Genomic DNA, 14,255 nt, shown 5'->3' on the forward strand with positions numbered 1-14,255 from the left:
TACAGTGCTGAAACGGGGGCACGTCTCAAAGACACCCCCTTTTCTAGTGACCATGCCCCCTTTACGCAGGCACATGTGCGTCGTGCTCCTCAGTGAGAGCCGCCCTGCCCACCCTAGAATTAACACTATTTGGTGCAAGAGATCGGTCTGAAAACAGATGGATCCCTGCATACCCACAATTCAGCATATGACTGTGCCAAGTATGACACTTGAGTCGCCAGTACGTGCGTGAGAGCGGCTGCTGGGTGTGTGCAAGATCCATTAACAAAACTGACCTGCACGCTCCACAGCATCAGCCCCAACGTAAACGTTGCAAACAAATTATTCAGCGTTTTGCGTTCTGAAGATTCCATTGTGACCATGCGGTTCTGTTTTATATTACGAATTATACGTTCATCCAGCTTTTAGGAATTTAAAAGGGTCCGAGTGGGAGTGTCATAATATTAATGAGCCTCGCCTATGTACTAAAAGAATGGAATCCCACTGCCAATGCCCAGGATGGGTCGGTGAAGTCGGGACTTGGAGAAACACTTTCAGACTTTGAGACTTCTGGGTAGTGAAACACAGTGGAGGATTTCTGGTCTGGGGTCTGACTAACCATTATCACCCTGAGAGGCGATGGAGATGGACCTCTTCATGCTTTTACCCTGCAATTGTCCATACGTAAAAGTGACCTATGACACTTTCACCCCCCCCCCTCCGCTGAGGACGGGACTACCCAGCAGACTGAGAGCAGCTTCAGTGCTCTAACAGAAGACAATGGACTTGTAAAGCGAGAGGACACATTGTGAACTGTGCGATACTGTAGATGCTTTTGTGCAACATTATGGGTCTGATTCAGAGATGAACGCAGCAGCGATGTGACAATACGCTAATGCAGCAGGAGGCGTCTGACGGGAAAAGACTCCTCCTGACAGCATGGCGGATCTGATTGCTACCCCGACACGCCGGCTTGCTCCTCCCACTCCCCGCCTGTCAAATCGGACTGTGGCTTTGGGGAACTCGCAGCACAAGACCGGCAAAGGCGATCCTGAGCATGCACCGACCTTCTAACGTGTGAGATGTACGCAAACCATCGGGTTTACATACATCTCTGAACGAGGCCATATATGCTTTAATTATATCGTATATATTTTACATACATTGTGTTAGTTCATACAGATGTGCCCACATACACCTATCCTCAAACTGCGACAAACAGCCCCGCTTATCATGCCACAGACTTTGCTAATTAGCCTGCACCGAAATACTACTCCTAAAGGAATGGGATTGTTATGCTCAAATCTCGACAAGGCTAGCTCGGCAGGACGAAATCCCAACAGCGGAGGTAAGTAACCCTAGCCCTCCCCTCCCCCCCTAACCCTCCCTGAGGGGTGCCTAACCTCCCCCGTTAGTGCCTAAACTTAACCCTCCTGGGGGAATGCCTAACCCTAACCTCCCCCCTAGTGCCTAAACCTAACCCCCCCCTTCCCCTAACCTAACCCTAACCTTTCCTGGGGGGGGGGGGGGTTTGGGGTGCCTAACCCTAAGTCCTGCCGGGGTGCCCTAAACCTAACCCCCCCCATCCCCGGGCTAATTGAATACTTACCCCGGCCGCGACGATCGGGATGGCGGGGGTCAGGGTTTCCGATGTCGGTATTATGACAGGTGTCGGAATCTCAACGCCTTTCATGAATGCCTAGCCAGCATTCTGCGGTAGGAATTGTGACCTGCGTCCGCAACTACATCCCCTCCTAAGTACCTAGTAAGCTATTAGCAGGCTACAGCTGGGTACACACCGTACGATAAATGATATATCGTCCCGGCCGCGGACCGGAACAATATATCACACACATCGTGTAGTGTGTATGCTCGGATAAGTCGTTCGGTGAATCGTTACATTGGAATGAATCGTTCCACTTCCAATGGGACATTTCAATGAATGACGAGCATAAATCACATGTAGCATGTAACGATATATCACGCCATCGTACGGTCATCCCTGACGGTGACATTTGCAGACTGGCACATTGGATTAGACCATTCGCCATATATTTCAGAAGCCTTCTGTATGATTTACGGACTACTCAAAAGCAACCAGTGTTATACTCTCACTGAATGGCAAAGTCCCCATTGATTCCTTCAGACAAGTCCCCAGAAACCTGTGGCTGTCTGGTCATGCTGGTGACTAAGGGACTGATGCAAAGGTGAGACTTAGCCGGCCGTAATTTCCCCCCACACTGCGTGCACAGAACGCATAAGGAGATGCGCAAATCATTGCGAGCCAGCCGGGTGCAAGAAGGCAGGGTTAGGGTGCAAGAAATGGGGGTTAGGGTTAGAGGGATAAGGGAGGAGGGTTAGCATAGTGACGTACCCCTGTCGGGATACTGAGCATCGGGATGCTACTGTTGGTATATGGACAGCTGGCATCCCGAATGCCGGTATGTCATACCCAACCCCATGATAGGGCCTCGGCTGGAATCAAACAGATGACGCCCAGTATTAACATGCATCATCTGAGTATGTCGTCACCTGTTCTAAGTGCCGTTTCCGTACAAGATTGGAAGTGCCCAGCGGTGGAATTCTCTACTACACAGAGCATGACGTAACAGCCTGGCAGCCACATGGGCCGAAGCCCCCACTATACAACGCACCATAGTGATTAATGCTGAGAAGTGTATGCAGAACAGAGAGTCAGGAACCTCATAGCCACAGCGTTATGTCCTCCTACAACGTATACCTGTGTTATGATGAAACCCTCATCCCCATCCCTGAATTATCACTGCCAGGATCTGGATAAGGGGAACATGTAGACTCCAAAGCATATTTTGTGCTGCTTCAGTAAAATCTATCAAAATATGCAAAGAATGCTGCCGGACCACCCATCTGCTGTATACGTGATAAATGACAATTGTACATTGCTTGTAAAATGACAGACAATGGTGGCGGGGGGATTCGCTGGAGCCTAAACACGCTGCCATCCCCGTGTGCTGTGTGTAACCTAGTGATTAGAGAATAAGTACACTGGCACTACACAGCCTGCATACAGTAACACGCTGATAGAGAAATCATGTAGACATTATTTTCTTATTAAACAGACCTGTATGTATTGCTTATTAATATGTGGGAACTGCACAGAACAGTAACTGGCCATTTCATTGAGTTAGGTACACGCATAGATCATATTGTTCTGCATCACATTTCCCGATAACTTGGGGCGAGTGTTAAGAGACCAATTCAGTTCCAAAAGCTATTATGAAACGTAAATTCTGCGCTACCACTATCTGATGACCTCACTGTGCAAACTCCCTATTATGTAAGTCACTATGAGCTCACTGGGTAGTGACCTATGTAGTCGAAATTACACTTTTTAAAGAATAGATTTAAAACAGGCCTACAACTTAACAGTCACATTAAATAGCCAATAACAATTGCAGATAATGATTATCCTTTATTTAGATGGCGTCATAAGGGTTTCGCAGTACATTAACAAAATGAGCAAGAAAACTGTGACTTACAGTACAGAACATTGCAGGACAAGGACATGGTTTATAAACATTAGTGGTCCTAATACGCAAATGAGCAGCAGAACCAAAGGGCTAGCTGATGTAGTACGGAATATGGAGTAGATGATCGTATATGTAAGGAAAGGAAAAGCACATGAGGGAGGAGGGCCCTGCTCGTGAGAGCTTACCTTCTAAATAGAAGGGGCAGACAGACAGGGGTGACACAGATGGGGGACAGTGGGGAAGGAGCATGGAGCAGCAGGTTAGGATGACAGTTGAATGGCTTTGATGAAGAAGTGGGGTCTTGAGAGCCCTTTGAAGTTTGGTAGAGAGGTGGAGACTCCGATAGGGGGAGGGAGAGAATTCCGGAGGTAGAGGAGCAGCACAGGCAAAATCTTGGAAGCGGAAGTGGAAGGAAGCAATCAGTTGGCAGGAGAGGCGGCAGTCATTAGCGAAGTGGCCAGGGAGATAAGGTCAGAGATGTGAATGGGAGAGGATGGGGTGAGGGCAGATATGAGCTTAGGAATATAGGAAAAGTGTCTTCCACCACAACCACCAATGAATGGCAAATATCTTCATTTCTGACAAATACCCAAAACATTTACGTATACATTTCTAAATATTATCTGCAGGGAATGGGTATGTAAAGCCGGCTGTAGGGATGCCTTCTGTCAGAAGGCCGACAGCGGCATCCCGATGGTTGGTATCCAAGTATACTTACCCTCCCCCATCTCCCCCTAACCCTTCCTTCTTGTAGCCTTACCCTCCCCAACTCCGCGCCCTAACCCTCCTCGTTAGTTCCTAAACCTAAGTCTCCCCCCTATGTGCCTAAACCTAACCCTCCGCCAGTGGTGCCCGACCCAACTAACCCCCCCCCCTCCCCGCAAAAAAAAAAAAAAACAGACTCTGACCCCGTTACCTTACCCAAACCTAACACCCCGCGCGGCTAACACTAAGAGGGCGCCCCAGCTTACATTCCTTCAGGCACGCATCCTCCTTGATTCCGACATCGGGATTAAGATAGGCGTTGGTATTTCGACGCCTATCTTAACTCCCTTATCGGGATTGAGACATAACTACATCCCATCTGTAGGCCTCTCATACAAAATTGCATTTATACTTTAGGTCCTTGGAGCTCCATACTTAGAGGACTTATGAATTCCTAGTAAACCTCACAGATATCCCGTTACTACAATATAGCTTGCATTAGTTTTTTAACCTTTTCCCATCACACAGTCTAACAGAGTTAGGGGACTGTATCTTTCCCAGAACGGCAAAAAACTTCTTTGTAAAGGTTAAATTGATCGAACAGCAGCTAACACACAGGGCGGTCAGGCCTACTCATTTCAGACTACATAACTATTAGCACAGTGCAGGAAAGGCATTGAGCAGCTATACAGCCACGTTACTTACCGGCGATGGCACCGGCCAAGAGGAGATAACCGGGGCTCACTCTACCATCTTCCCCAGCAAACGACCTCTTCATGTGGGCGTAACAGGGGAAGTAAATGGCAGAGAAGGGGATGTCACGGAGAAAGCATGCCTTGGCTCCCTGTATGGAAGAGATCCATTAAGACAACTCAGTATAGTCAGCGACCAATTCTGCAAACGAACCCTATAGTGATCACAAAGATCAGCTCTGTACCAGCATATGCCACCGCAGGCTGGCGAGACGCTTCTAAAGCCCCGGCAGTCCACCATGCACTGGCATTCTGCAGGGATTATCACCAGGGATGCCAGGCTGCCCTTGCTTGATCCATAGTGATAATCCACCTACAATCAGGAAGTTGCAAGTCAATTAATGGGTGAACATAGATCATCTAAAAGGTCATTATGCTCTAGAAGAAACGCAGGAGAACTGGGTAAACATTGTGACATGTTTTTTGATGGACGTGGGTTTTCTAACCCTTATTTACTAATGAAAAAATATATACATATGATGACCATCGGCTGTTCCTGGCACACGGCCTGCCTCATTGTGAAATAGGACAAAATAAGAACTTTTTGCATTCCCACCTTTGGAAAGTTTGGCGTAAATTTGACAATGTCTCGTGTATATTAAAATTTTATATATATATATATATATATATATATATATATGCTATTGTGATAACATTTTCACAGAATGTCAGCAACAACCCATGCAATCCACACATGCAAAGAAATCAAACCATAGATGTCCATAAATTATGTGTAATGACACAGGGAAGAAGTATTGGACATGCATACTGAAATTTATTTAACTTTATTTAATACTTCGTACAAAAGCCTTTGTTGGTAATGACAGGTTCAAGACGCCTCCTGTATGGAGAAACTAGGTCGCATGCATTGCTCAGGTGTGATTTTGGCCCATTCTTCCACACAAACAGTCTTCAAACCTTGAATGTTCCATGGCCTCTTCTATGATCTCTGATCTTTAGTTATTTCCATAGATTTTCAATTGGATTCAAGACCATTCTATCAGCTTTATTTTCTTTCTCTGAAGTCAATTGAGAGTGTCTTTGCCTGTGTGTTTGGGGTCATTGTCTTGCTGAAATTTCCACCCTCGTTTCATCTTAGGCATCCTGGTAGCTGGCAGCAGATTTTTATCAAAAACATCTGGGTACATTTTTCCATTCATCCTTCCTTCAACCATATGAAGTATGCCAGTACCGTATGCTGAAAAACAGCCCCACACCATGATGTTCCCACCTCCAAACTTCACTGTTGGTATGGTGTTTTTGGGGTGATGTGCAGTGCCATTTCTCCTCCAAACATGGTGTGTATTCTGGCATCCAAAGAGTTACATTTTGGTCTCATCTGACCAGACTATATTCTCCCAGTATTTCACAGGCTTGTCCAAATGTTGTGCAGCAAACTTTAAATGAGCTTCAACATGCTTTTTCTTCAGCAATGGAGTCTTGCGTGGTGAGCGTGCATACAGGCTATGACGGTTGAGTGCATTACTTGTTTTCTTTGAAACAATTGTACATGCTAATTCCAGGTCTTTCTGAAGCTCTCCACAAGTGGTCCTTGGCTCTTGGACAACTCTTCTGATAATTCTTTTCACTCTGCTGTCAGAAATCTTGCTAGGAGAACCTGGGCGTAGCCGATTTATGTGAAATGATGTTCTTTCCACTTCCGGATTATGGCCCCAACAGTGCTCACTGGAACATTCAGAAGTTTAGAAATCCTCTGTAACCAATGTCATCAGTATGTTTGGCAACAATAAGGTTGCAAAGGTCTTGAGAGAGCTCTTTGCTTTTACCCATCATGAGATGTTTCTTGCATGACACCTTGGTAAATGAGACACCTTTTAACAGGACATCAATTGGGACTGAACCAGCTTATATTAATTTGCACTGACAAAGGGCAGGATTGCTTTCTAATTACTGATAGATTTCAGCTGGTGTCTTGGCTTTCCATGACTCTTTGCACCTCCCTTATTTCGTGTGTTAAATACTTTTTCCTTGTGTCACTTCACATTATTACAAATAGCTTAATTTATGGACATCTATGGTTTGATTTATTTGCATGTGTGGCGTGCATGGGGGAAAATGTCATTACAATAGCTCCATAAATACATTTAGAAAAATGTTGGCGTTCAATACTTATTTTACCCGCTTAAAAGGTGCTGGTTGTACACTTTGTCTGTGAGGGATGAGGTGTTTTGCTTATGGACCGTGCACCATTCTTATTACACTGCTGTTTTATATAATTGTTTTTTTTTCCTCTCTCTCTCTCTATACACAGACTTATTTGAGCTATACTTAAGTACTTTGAAGCCATGCCACCACCGTTCGTTTGCACATAATATGGAGATTGCCATGCTAAATTGGAGATAGAAACCTGCACATTCATAGCCACAGTTTGTGACCGACAAACAACTAGATAAACCCAAGGACTGGTCCTTAGAATCCTCACATATTACTGCAGGGTCCTCACTATGGAAATACTCTGCTCATTTACCTTCAGGTTCATTTCAAGCAACAAGCTCAGAACAATTAGGAAGAGTTTAAGGAGATTGGCCAAATACTAAAACATTTATTTTAAACTGTAACAACTCTCAGGAAATAGCCACTAATCGTCTCGTTAGAAGAAAATTATTAAGATACAGGCTTATAAATGCTGTATAAAACCTGTCTGTACAACACGGTTCCATCAGTAAGAAATGTAGAGTGGGTGTTCGGGACCTCTTTATTTTTTCTCTTATCTCACACAATTTAAGTGTTTTTTTTTTTTTTAGTTTAGAAGTAGTTATCCATTGAAAGTTATAATTTACTTATTTTTACATATTATGTATACTTTAAGTAGACATAGAAAGTTTATGCATTTTTTTTGAAGGTCATATTTAAGAACTGGCTTGGAATTATCTGTCCCCTGTCGAATACAGTGCAACGCTATATAAAAAACGTAATAAATTTGCATATATTTTCTTGTTTTTTTTTTTAGTGTTTGTTTTATACTTAACTTCCTATGCCTTGCTGATAAGATTGGAGCCTATCGATTTAATAACTAGCGATAGAGATTTTTTTGTTTGTTTGTTTACTTTATGTGAATGCTGCATAAAATCCTAAAGTGGCGCTTATATATTTGAACGCTCATATTACAAGTGCCTACGTGCCAATTAAATGTTGATTAAAGTTTAAAACAATATTTCATTTACACATAGGCACTTGTAATGTAGCCGGTCTCAAACTTTCTCGAATTACGGAGCCAGAGTACCAGCATTTTCTGCATGGCACCCCTAGGCCAAAAGTTTCTTACTGAGAAATTCTGCAGTCATTATTTTACTTAAGCAAATTGTGCTTCTCTCAGGTATGTGGACAGAGCTGTGCATCAGTTTGTCAGCCACCAGTTTTGGTTTTGCCTATCAAAGGGTCCATAAATAATTTGATTTGGTCGTGGACCACCAACCTGTGGCACCCAGTTTGGTAATCAATGTGTTAATTCTAAATGTATTCTAATTTTGGTGCAAAATGTCCAAACTTATTTTAATACAAAAGTGTGTATGTATATATATATATATATATATATATATATTTTATTTCTCTTTTTATTATTATTATCCTTTATTTATATGGCGCAACAAGTGCTCCGCAGCGCCCTACAAAGTACACATTATTTATATATAAACATACATAAACACCACGCTTCAAATAAAAAATTTTTTTTACTTTTCTTTTAACAAAAATATATCCTTAAAAATGACTATTTTCTGACTAACAGCAAGCACCTGCACCATACAAAAAATATTCTCACTATTGCTGTGTGTTCCGCACTAGGTATTCCAGTGTACGTACTGTACATACAGACAACATGAGCTCATTCCTTCACAGATGGTGTATTCTCTGTGACGCTGATAATGATTGGACGGTGCACATTAAAGACCACGCCATGTATTTGCCTTAGCACAATTTGTATGTTTATTAACACAAAACAAAAAAAGACATTTGCAGCCAAATTCCTAAATGACCAATAAAATTTAGAATGCAAACAGACCAATCAGTCACATTGACACCTATTGTGTGAGACTGAATACGGTCTTTACCTGGAAAGCACCGAGATCGTGTAAATTAATGACAAACGCATGGTTAAATGCCAATTAGGATGTTGTGTAAACAATCGGGGATGTGCTAATCTGCATATTTTAACCCCCTGATACTCGACAGCTTGATTGCGAATTCAAAAAAGTAGTATTATAATCTAGGTAACTAGTTAGAGAGTCCCCACTTGTACGTTAAGGAGGAATGAACGTTAGACCCATGAGTTTACAGTACTTACTTTGGCATGCTAATTCTTGCATATTCCAGCCCAACCTGCAAGTAAGGTTCTAAACAACCATTTCTACAACAAGGGGAGAGTAATTACACTCACAAAGGCACCTCTGTGTCGGGTTGGGCAGAAGGAGCCAGCAGGTCTGGGAGACGTAGGCTTAGACCAGTCTCCTGCAGTGAATGAACATTGTCTCGTGTAGGGGGGGGGGATGCCAGACAGGGAGGGGGGAAACCTTCAACTATAGAAGACAGAGGTGCACCTTGTCTGCTCGGGTTATTTAATGCTTCTGGCACCTGTATATGTCTCCACCCCCTCTAATGTTTTTTCCTTCTTCCCCTGTATGTACCTTACAGGTCTAGAATGGATTTGGCTTCTGTAATTGTTATTTGGAGTCAATGATTGTACACAATAGGCAGCGATTCACTAATTTCTTTCCCCCTCCCACTTCATGCACTCACCAGCCCATGTTGTACCAGGAAGGTGTGCAAACAGGAGCCCAGCTGGTCATATACAGCATATAACTGCGAGCCCGTCCCAATTATACCAGGGTAACCGACTCCTGACATATGTCCTAATCTAATGGGGAGGAACTGGAGCCACAGACAGAAGTTGGTATACAGACACACACAGAGCATTGCATGCAGGGCAAATGCTGATGTATAGTAACAAAAGGGTTTATGCTCTGCTTACCTAGGAACTAAATCAGAAGTTGCTCACTGATCACTGCCATAAATCTAGAACGATCATCCCAGGTCCCATCTTTTTTTTACTTAGGTTTACTTTAATGTGTTTATTACTAATAATATATAAAAGCATTTGTGGTGGATAAGTGCATGACAGATATTATATATATATATATAAAATGTTCTCCATTACTGCTTCCTAAGTCGGAGCATGGGACAAAAGCCCATGAGGACCATCCACTACAAATAGCAGTAATAAGCAATAACACATCTCACTTAGCTGGAACTTGAATAATACAACTGATGCCGCTAGAAGTAAAAAATAAAAATGGTGTGTTGCGCTTGTATTTCCGCAGCTCAATAAATAGTGGTCAGATTAAAAATATGGGTATATGAGCGCTGGTATGGATTAGAATTGGTGGACCGCACAAATAAAAATATATGAATGTAATGAATAATCAGTGATCAATAATAAAACAAAAAAAACAAACAAACAAAAAAAATAATAATTAATAAAAAACAAAGATGAAAATAGAAAGAAAAAACAGCAAAGGAGAGAAAAGGCATAAACAGTATTATGGAATTAATGTTTATAGTCTTTATAGACTAGTTGGGGGTGTGCCAGTTCTGCATGTACCCCACGAGGGGTCCGCTGTGCTATTGCCACCTAACTCACCCTAACTAGCGCGGCGTTGACTGCTGACTTCAGCTGCAGATTCCCATCTGAGCCGCGATCACATGTCCCGCCGGGCTGGCGCCGCTTGATGACAGAGGGCGTCGGGGGATGTTCAGTGGGCTTGTAGCGGCAGTTGTTCTTTTCCTGGGCACTCCTTCCAATCTCCAACGCGTTTCGGACCTTCCACGGGTCCTTTGTCAAGGATGAAGGGGGTGGGCCTTAGTATGGCTTTATTTATAGTGTGACTAATTAGTAAAAAGAGTTAAAACCCGGATATCCGGTCCCGGAATTTGCAGGAGGGTTGGAGGCAAGCACATGTTCTTTTTTCTGTGCCTGACTCCATTTTGGTTTATGCCAGAATGGTGTAGATTGAGAAAAGTTAAAGAAAGATAAGCAATGATATGAAACTAACAAAATAAGAATAAATATTAATTCCATAATACTGTTTATGCCTTTTCTCTCCTTTGCTGTTTTTTCTTTCTATTTTCATCTTTGTTTTTTATTAATTATTATTATTTTTTTTTTTTTTGTTTGTTTTGTTTTATTATTGATTACTGATTATTCATTACATTCATATATTTTTATTTGTGCGGTCCACCAATTCTAATCCATACCAGCGCTCATATACCCATATTTTTAATCTGACAACTGATGCCGCGCCAGTACGAAGGTTCCGCATGTTGTGGTTCATTTATTTATTTTAAACAAAGGATCACAGAGTAAGACGTTTTACGGGATCCTAACCCGGTCGTCTTCCTGGACGGTCCAACAAGGATATCACAGTCTCTTGTGAAGATCCGGTTTGGAATATATCTGGGGAATAATGGGTCCTTTTTTTTTTTTTTTTTTCGTCACAAGGTTCTAAAATTGTGAGAAATTTCCAAATCCTAAATTGCTACATTTTCAGGATCACATAACGGTAGAACGTACCAACAATCAAAACTATGTGACAATAACCAAGGAAGATTATATAAAGTGCAAGCGGTATGGGATATTCTCGCTCACATCCGTCTATATGGCATAGTATATCCTCTGCTGTTATTTGCATTGATATTAGAAGTCACCGAGAAGCTCCGCGGCCATACACAGCACAGGCCAGAGAAGAGGTAAGGTCTTATATCCGCATTATCTTACAGTAGGGGCAGCATCATTTCCTATAACATACAAACTGCCCTAACGAACGCGGAGATGACGACATGACTTAATGATCACACAGATAGAATTTGCAGCGGTGAAATGTGATGGGGTACAGAAAATCCTATGCTCAAATATGAAACATACGGTCAGTGCGTCCTTCGGTCTATAAAATATTTCTACAACCGTGCAGTATAGGACTATAATATCACATATTGCACACAGGGTAACTCGCACGGTTCTCTAAAGTTACAGCTGGACATCTTGAAGTAGAAGTGTCATATTAACCAATATATACCACGTGAGAACGCAGCCTAGGAAATCACTAGGAACCAGCGACATTAGTGAACTACGATGCACCAAATACCGGAAATCCGGTCAGGTAGTCGACATTCAGACATGGACGTTCGGTCGACATCAGAATGTCTAAATTGTTATTCTTTTTTTGATATTTAGGGTTAGGTTAAAAAAAAAAACGGGGAAAACAAAACTAAACCATATGTCGACATTCTGAATATTCCGACATTTTAACCATGTCAACATACTGGTTGTCGGCCTAATGTCCATGATGAAATTCTGGCTGTGGACATTCAGAACGTCGATTAGTAACAGACTCATACCACACCCCTATATACCATCTAGCGTTTCCCGTCTATTGAGTGTTCCTGTACACCTGCGTCTCTCTCCCCCATGTGTACACCATGGATCACCATGGAGAACGCTGCTTCAGGACCAATGTGTTTGAACTAGGCCAACAATTACCCTAAGAAAACACAAGGGGGCTTTACTGCGCTTCACCTGAATGTCCCTCTCGTATTCAGGTAATCAGGGGGAACGGATAGGGATGCACAAGTTAGGAGAACACTAGCAAACGGTTACAGTTAAGACAGAGGTAACAGGGCCCTACTCGCAAGCTTACCACCTATAGGTATTATTAAAAGAGATGGGCAAAGAAGAATTGTGAACAGCACTAATTGGGTGAATGGTCTACAATGGATCATACAGACCATTAGGGCACACACAGAAACAGCCGGGCACTAGCTCCGATGGTCGGGGTCTATAATTAGGATCAGTGCTGCTCATCGCCAACTTTCAGCAGATATTATTCCATGATGTACAGCTGAGGATTTACCCAATTTAATTCCCCTGTGTAATATGCTAACATCTAACAAATGAAGAGAAGACCAAAAATTATTACTCTCACACAATCGCTGTGAAATCGGGTGCAGAGTTAGAGTAGTACTCAGACCCGATGGTTTGCCTACAAGTCCGAAGTTTAGAGATCTGCGCTTCTCTGAGATCGCCCACAGTGCCCGGACGCTGCAGCCAGATTGACAGGCTGAGGCTGCTTGGGTGGGAGGGGGTGTAGGCGTCAGGCAGTGTCCCAGAAAATGGGGGCGCCGGCCCTGTGTTCTGGGTGTGCTGAAGCTGCGTAAAAACCAACAGTCATCCTGAGTGACCTGAAGGTGACCCAGATGGCCGATGGTCACGCAGAGTGATCCGAGATGGCTGTGTCTTTGGACGTGGCTGAGGATCACAGAAGCTGGCAAGAGGAGTCTATTCAGACCCCTCCTGCAGCATTACCATATTATTGCATAGTTGATGTGTACAGAGTCGCAGCAGCTGCAGAATAGCGTGCAACGCAGAATCAGGCCTCTCCTGCTGCAGAAGGCTTAATATATTAAAACCCCTAGCGGCCATTTTTCTATTGTATTATTGTAACTTCTTGATCCGTTTTAAATGGTAGTAGAGAGAAATTAAAACTGTATGAATTTCTAAAACTACTAAAAAAAGGAAAAGTACAACTCTTGCTTATGGCAACCAATCAGATTCTAGCCTGTATTAGGTAAATGAGAGCCTGAATTTCATTGGATGCTGCGGGCAACGCCTCAATTTTTTCCTCTTTAGTAGATTTAGTAAATCTACCCCAAAATGCCTGGTTATTACTATAATATTGGTGATATAATACCTTGTATAACCCGAAGAATCCGAGATCTCGCAGCACGGTGAGGGCGCTGACGCGGGGACCTGTGGTGATCTCTCCTGCCACCTGCAGGCGGATCTTAACGATCTCCAGAGGGTTGGTGAAAATCACCTGCGAGCCTCCAGCCTGAAAGGCAAGGTTCAATGTTATCACCTATGCAGTCTGCATCGAACCAAGCTGTGTCTAAATGCATTTATTTCAAAGCATTAAAAAAAAAAAAAACACAAAAAAAAAAAAAAAACTAAAACAGCAGAAGAACAAATTTAAAAAAAAAAAAAAAAAAAAAAAACCCCCAGAAAAAAAAACAAAAAAACACCTCAACAATATAATATTATTTAGAAACAGTGACGTAGCCTACGGCAACTATTCTTTGTCAATCATCTGCTGCAGTTTAGAAAATGAAAGCAAGAACGATCATTGTCTGGGAACATTCCTGACTACTTAGATCTGTACACCTCAGGCTGATAATAAATATAAGGCCTATCATGGGGTTTCCTCACCTTTTCTGGCTTAAAACCTCCTCTAACCTTTAATGT

General features: G+C 42.8%; 1 protein-coding gene across 1 annotated transcript in view; it reads right to left on the reverse strand.

The window, feature by feature from the left end:
- The window catches only part of SLC25A13 (solute carrier family 25 member 13), a 124,107-nt gene that overhangs the window by 15,281 nt on the left and 94,571 nt on the right, over window positions 1-14,255 (reverse strand). The window contains exons 14-15 of the mRNA XM_088442243.1: window positions 13,705-13,845; window positions 4,899-5,037 (exon numbers count right to left, since the gene is read on the reverse strand). Coding sequence (XP_088298369.1) covers window positions 4,899-5,037; window positions 13,705-13,845 — 280 coding nt within the window. The remainder of the gene's footprint in view (window positions 1-4,898; window positions 5,038-13,704; window positions 13,846-14,255) is intronic.

This window comes from Taudactylus pleione, unplaced genomic scaffold (assembly GCF_031769625.1).
Source record: "Taudactylus pleione unplaced genomic scaffold, aTauple2 ptg000306l, whole genome shotgun sequence".
Taxonomy (NCBI): Eukaryota; Metazoa; Chordata; class Amphibia; order Anura; family Myobatrachidae; genus Taudactylus; species Taudactylus pleione.